The sequence below is a fragment of the Tarenaya hassleriana genome, unplaced genomic scaffold, assembly GCF_000463585.1.
Source record: "Tarenaya hassleriana unplaced genomic scaffold, ASM46358v1 Cleome1064, whole genome shotgun sequence".
Lineage (NCBI taxonomy): Eukaryota > Viridiplantae > Streptophyta > Magnoliopsida > Brassicales > Cleomaceae > Tarenaya > Tarenaya hassleriana.
This window is the reverse complement of record NW_010960895.1, coordinates 1-6,443: the sequence shown is the minus strand read 5'-3', so window position 1 is coordinate 6,443 and position 6,443 is coordinate 1. Positions and strand designations below refer to the sequence as shown.

The following is a 6,443-nucleotide window of genomic DNA, read 5'->3' as shown; positions in this document are numbered from 1 at the left end:
TACACTTTCCAAAGAGAAAAATCAATGGAAGGGCATATATATATATATATCAATTTATTCATTTCTTCATCCATCCTTTAAATATATAAAAAAAGTGGTATGGAAATGCAAGTTTTGTTATATATATATATATATATAGAATAAATTAAATTATGAATAGGGATAAAGTAATGCCCATATAATCATTGCATTTGTCAATTTTAGTATAAAAAGTATTCCACTACGGACCACTTATAATTAAAATAGTTTATCCTTTTCGAATTTGCGAATATCTTTCCCCATTTTGGATAGTATACTTCAATTTCCAATTGCTACTATGCACTTAAATAATATATATTATATAGCATACATGGAAGGAAAGAAACAAAACTTTATTATATTTGTCGGTTTCCTTTTTGTATAACATTTTGTGAAATTTCATATTTTCATGAGAAATTCTTAGTGATGGCCCACTCAGTGATGTCATGTCCACGTGTCACAATTTCCAGCAACAATTGTGGGTTTATGGCTTACTTAGTACTGTTATAAGGCCCATTCATGGTTCCATGATCGCTGCAAAAGCCCTAATTCTCGAGCCCATTTACATTTGTTGATGGGCTTATACTGTAGTTTCTCGAACCTTTCGAGGGCATTAACGACTTTTCCAGAGTCTCGTCGTCATCGTTCTCCTCCCTGTCCCTGGGTGCGAGCGTCCGAAAGCTGAGAACCTGTGTTTCTTAGGGTTTTAACGTTCAAATCTGAACGAATAAGGAGAGAAAGAGCTTTTTCCGGCAGAAATGGAGGGAGCGGATGAAGTCGGAGCAGATAGAAATGTGGATTCGAAGGACTTGCAGCAACAGAGCAAAGCTCTCGACAAGCTTACCGATCGTGTTGAGGATCGCCAGCTCGATTCTTCTCGCGTTCAATCGGTCCGTGATCTTTTTGCTTCCTGTCCGGATTCTTATTCCTCAGAGTCGTGACGAATTTGGGATTTCTTTTACCATTTTTTGGAATAGTCAGGCGTTACTTAACTTTCGGGCTTAATTAGGGTTTTTTTTTCGTGTTTGGCTAATGAAGATTCTGTTATGTGTCAGGCTATGGCTTCCATTGCCGCTTCCAAGGAGGCGGATCTGAATGCCAAGAGGATGAGGTTTGTATTCGTGCCCCATTTTTATCTCTCACCTTAACACATGATGCTCCTAACGTCCAATGTGGGTAAAATTATTTTCTTGTTGATGCTTTTTTTTTTCAAGTTCATGATCGTAAATTTCATTCTGGAATGGCAGTTTTATGTGTTTCAAGATTTATCAAGTTGACCAAGAGATTGGTTTTGGGCAAATTTCTTAGCTTTTGGATCATTTATGCTTGTCAAGTTAATCTCTTAGCTTTGTTGACATTAAAACCAATAGGTGTGTACTGTTCTGCCATAGAACATGTAAATGATTGGAATCGAATGAAAGAAGTTGAAACTAAGAGTTTACTGCCAAGATTGGGTGGCTTAACCGAAGGGAGCAAAGCTTCTTTCTAACCCGGGTTCGAGTCTTCCTTTGGGGAGAGGTATTCACATGGGCTTCTCCGGTCCTCTGGAGATGTAGTCGGGGTAAAGGTTCGGTGAATTTTCAGGTTGTCCAAGAAAAAAAGAGTTTACTGTTATATCCGGTGTAGTTATCCATGAATGAACACTTCATATGCTTACAGAACAGAACCCATCTTTAGTGAGACATACATTACTTATGATTACGAACGAGCAAAAGTCTGTCCAGAGCTTGAAATGCTGCATTTGAACCCGGCTTTCATGGTGCCGGGAAAATTTGCAGGGAGAAGGAATTGGCTTCTGTCAAGATCAATGCAGCAGATGTTGAGATTATCATGAACGAACTGGAGGTCAATCTTTTTATCGCCAAGCTTTCCTTCCTTTTCGTTTTTCAATGCAACATTAGTATTGTTCCATCAAAAGGGTTTCTGAAATTCTGGTTATCTGTCCTCTCTGAACGTCGAGAGCAGTTGGAGAAGAGTGTCGCCGAGAGGACTCTGAGGGAGCACAAAGGCGACGCAGTTGCCGCGACCCGGGAATTGCTTTCGCGATATCCTCTCTGTTGAGGTTTTCATTTTCTCTCTTGCCACCCGCAAAGATTTCAGATCTGTTTTCTGTCTTTTTGGCTTCTGAGACAAGACCGTCTGGCTTTGTTGAATCTTTTGTCTCTGGGGGAACACTCACATCTGTAATGTGAAGAGATTAAAGGGAAAGTATGATGTCATATTTACGGATTATCAATGTGTAGTTGACACTTAAATGATGTTGTTGTGTCTCCGAGATATATTTATATTGTGTAATGAGATTCGAGATAAAGAAATGTACTTTTTATATTTATTTAAAATTAAATATTGTTTATTTTCTAAATTAAATCTGAAAAAAACATTTTTCTATTATCGACACACATTAATATTTATCTATGAATCCCTTATAATTTTAAATATTCATCGTTACGCTCGAAAAACACCACTTCAAATAAATTAACTTGGTTAGATAGTTTTTACTTTTTTTAAGAAAAAACTAATTCAATTTTTATTAGAAATATTAACAAGTCCACTGAAATCAGGCCCGTATGACTTAAAGGGAGTTAAAGCCCAAAACAAATCGCACGCGACCCAATAATATTATTCGATAAAGGGTTGAGTGGAAGTGATTTTTGTATTTTTTTTAAATTCAAAAATAAAAAAATTGACAATTAAGTTTTTGTATTTTTTTTTCCAAAATTTGGAAAACTATTTTAGTAAAATAATTAATTAAAAAATAAAAATTCTATTTTTTTTTTTGGATTTACAAAAGACATAAACCAAAACTCAAAATAAAAACTCTAACCATTTAGAACCAAAGTTAGATTCTATTTGTAACTTTATGACAAAGACTTTTTATGCACTTAGAAAGTAATTGACATATGAAAAGTGCACATAAATGGGTTTATAGGCTAAACAATCGGATATATATATATATATATATATATATATATTATTAAAATGAGAGAATTTTAGTGAAAAAAATGGAGGAATCTCAGCCGTCAGATTACACGCGCCCGATGAGGGGCGTCACCGAATCCGAAGAGAAAAAAAGTGGAAGAGAATTCAAACCATTTTCCTTCGACGGAAACGAAAATTCAAAATCACCGATCTCCTTGTCGTCGCCTCCGATTTTCTCCTGATTCCCAGACGAAGAAGACTTTCTGGTTGTTTTCTCCGTTTCAAACAAGTAGAGTGAGCATCTTGTGCTTGGTCGAGAGATTCCAGGTGCGTTTTCTGGGATTTGTATGTTTTTCCGAGAATCGAACCGCAGGTTCTTCCGGATTTGGGTTCATGATTTCGCTTTGAACTCGTTGAATCTGCTTAGAAATCGGTTTGTGTTTGTTTACTGAGATATGAACGCGATCGGGGGTGCTAGAATCGTTAGTATCCATGTATAACTTGTCTCCGTGTAGAATGATCAGATCTGTGTTCCGTTAGAAGTACCTGAGAAATGCTTTGAATCATCAAAATTTGTTTGGATTAGGTTTTTAGTGGGAACTATCCAATTTAGCGCAGTTTTGGCAGCATAAACTTGAAATCGTAAATGTAGTTATTAGCAACTAACTGTGATTACGGGTTAGCAATTTCTTTCTTAAGTTTGCAACTTTTGAAGTTTTGTGGATTCTTAGCTTTGATCTATGATTTGCAGAGATCGGTTCTACCAAATATTTTGGGACATAATAAAGTTCAATGGCGAGGATAAAACCTCAGGCTCTTTTAAATCAAAGCAAGAAGAAGAAGGGCCCGAGTCGTATAAGTGTCTCCACAGTCATCATCTGTAATCTTGTTATTGCTTTGGTCATATTATCGCTGGTAGCCACTTATCGTCGTTTTTCCCAAAGGTTTGTTGCCTGTCTTGTTCTTTTCTTTTGGTTTCCTTCTCTCTCGTGTGTAGAATTTCCCAACTATTAGCTGATTAGGGTCCTTTCCTTTGTTGTCTCTCAGATCAAGTATCCCAACAGGAATTACACAGAGATTTGAGGTAACTGCGTTGTGTTTCTTCTGATTCACGTGTTGTGTTTTGTTTCAACCATGGTTGTCTTGCTTACATTTAGTATTAGTGTGGCATGTGGAGCTTCATATCGGGTTTCATCTGATGAGCTCCTAAGCTAGGGTTCGAAGGGTCCTGAAATATCTGATCGGTTGTTTAATTTCGTGTTTCAGGAAACAAAAGTAGCATCGGAGTCAAAGAAGTATGATCTTCCTAGTTATGCTGTGAGTTAAATTTCTCAGTATTCATTTCATCAACCTCAATCCACTACATGCCCTGTGAATTTGTTTGCTGTGCCTTTTATTGCTCGTTTAAGTAACATTGATAACGAATGCTTGATGGATCTCGTTTGCCTGTTTCTTCCAAATTCAAAAATTGTGTTTTCCTTTTCAAAAGCAGTTCTTCTCTGTGTGGTTGTTTAACCTCATCATTTTAATATTTTCCTATCTTTGTTGATGTATTCGAAAGTAAAAGCCAAATTCCACGATGCCATGTTCTATTGTCCGGATTAACATCTAATTGATAGCATGTTTATTTCTTGTAGGATATAAACACGTCGAAAGGTCTTATAACAGTGGAACTATTCAAAGAAGGTTCTCCCGAAGCTGTGGACAAGTTTCTAGACCTCTGGTGAGTATATTGCAAAACATTTAAGTTATATATGTTGAGTTTCTAGCATATGCAAAACCATTTAAGCAATATAATGTTGAGTTTCTTGCAGTCAGAAAGGGTACTTCAAGGGAATGCCGTTTCATCGTGTTATAAAGAACTACATGGTTCAAGCGGGTCATTCCCCGAGCACAGTACCTGTAGAAGAATGGACTGCTAAAGGGAAACTCCGTGGTCGCCTTGACACGAGGTCTGTCAAACTTACTTCCCAAACGTGTTTAGGGTTTCGTCTCTCTTTTGTTTAACGACCCGAAACACTGAAAATAAAAGATGATTCATTCGGTATTGAAATTAGTCCGAAACACGAGGCATTCATGGTGGGGACTCCGAGAGCAAAAGGGTCTAGTAGCAATGACTTTGAGGTTCTAATCACGACGGCGCCAATCCCGGATCTGAATGATCGGCTGATCGTGTTTGGGCGAGTCCTCAAGGGACAGGAAGTGGTTCAGGTCGGTCCGGGCCATAGAAATCTCTGTCCTTTCGGATGATTTTGTCATTGTTTTTGAGATTATGAATGATATTTTAGGGTTTTGTGTGAAATGCGCAGGAGATTGAGGAGGTGGATACAGATGAACATTACCAGCCAAAGTCACATATTGGGATCGTTAACGTTACACCGAAACTAGAGATGTGAAATCTGTGAGGGACTGACTAAAATCTTTTCATCAAAGGTCTTTCTCTAAAATTTAAATATTTGTATTTTCTTTTGTCGGAAATGGCCCTTTCTTCTTCATTTCATTCGCCCAAACGGAACAAGAATCATGAGAATTAGTAAAAAAAAAATATCTAGAAAATCATCGACTTTTAAATCTCCAGATCATAACAATGAAGTTATTATCCTCAATTACCGAATAAAACATGATTTTGATTTAATTCCTAAATTTTGTCATCTAATGTGATGAGTTTTTCCAAAGATTTTAGGGCACTTTCATGTTGTAATTCAAGAATTTAAAGAATTTAAAAGTTTTTATCCGTCTTTGAGATTCCTGTCTGAATTCGAGATTCTACACTTTATACATTTTTAAAACCAAAATAATTTTTCAAAATTTCAAATATTTTAAGAATAAATTGTTTACTTAACAAATACGATACAAAACATAAAGAAGACATATTTGAATCCAAATACAAATATTATATATATAAGAGAAAATCAAATATATACAAAGCATATAATTATAATACACTAATGAGATCACCATGAAATCATTCATTTCAAATCCGTCTAGGTCCGATTTATTTTTAAACGATTTTTAAAAAATAGAAAAATCCTAAACAAAAATTGAACTTTATAATTTGACAGAAAAAAACAAAATTTTGTTTTTGTCAAATAAATATTAAATTTTTTAATTGAGTTTAAAAAATACTAAACTTTTTAAATGAACCTAAAAAAATATATAAACTTTTTATGTGATTATAAAAAAAATACTAAATTTTTTAAATGATTCAAAAAAATGTATGAATTATATACAATTTTAAAAAAACCAACTACAATAATTTGACAGCATCTTGTTATGATATGTCAGCTCATTTATTTATTTTGAAAATTGAAAAAAATTTATTTGACAAAATCAAAAGTTTATCAAAATTAAAAAGTTCAATGTTTTTTTTTTTGAGATTTTTCCAAAAAAAAAAACAAATACATCTAAAATCGAGTTGAGTTCTAACTAGGGGTGGGCACGGATCGGATATCCGGAATTTTTGAGATATCCGTATCCGTATCCGATCCGCACAAATATTCGATTTT

General features: G+C 35.1%; 2 protein-coding genes across 2 annotated transcripts; both read left to right on the top strand.

Moving 5' to 3' along the window:
- Positions 1–632: 632 nt before the first annotated feature.
- Positions 633–2,346, top strand: LOC104805014 (huntingtin-interacting protein K-like). Its single transcript, XM_010529412.2, has 4 exons — positions 633–908; positions 1,074–1,129; positions 1,797–1,863; positions 1,984–2,346. Exons 1-4 carry the CDS (start codon positions 777–779, stop codon positions 2,077–2,079), a joined length of 351 nt encoding a protein of 116 aa, XP_010527714.1. The 5' UTR covers positions 633–776; the 3' UTR covers positions 2,080–2,346.
- A 702-nt stretch (positions 2,347–3,048) lies between these two features.
- On the top strand, positions 3,049–5,432 carry LOC104805013 (peptidyl-prolyl cis-trans isomerase CYP21-4-like). Its single transcript, XM_010529411.2, has 8 exons — positions 3,049–3,264; positions 3,689–3,881; positions 3,985–4,021; positions 4,204–4,254; positions 4,575–4,660; positions 4,752–4,889; positions 4,995–5,148; positions 5,247–5,432. The coding sequence occupies exons 2-8, from the start codon at positions 3,730–3,732 to the stop codon at positions 5,331–5,333; spliced, it is 705 nt and encodes a 234-aa protein (XP_010527713.1). The 5' UTR covers positions 3,049–3,264; positions 3,689–3,729; the 3' UTR covers positions 5,334–5,432.
- Positions 5,433–6,443: the final 1,011 nt, after the last annotated feature.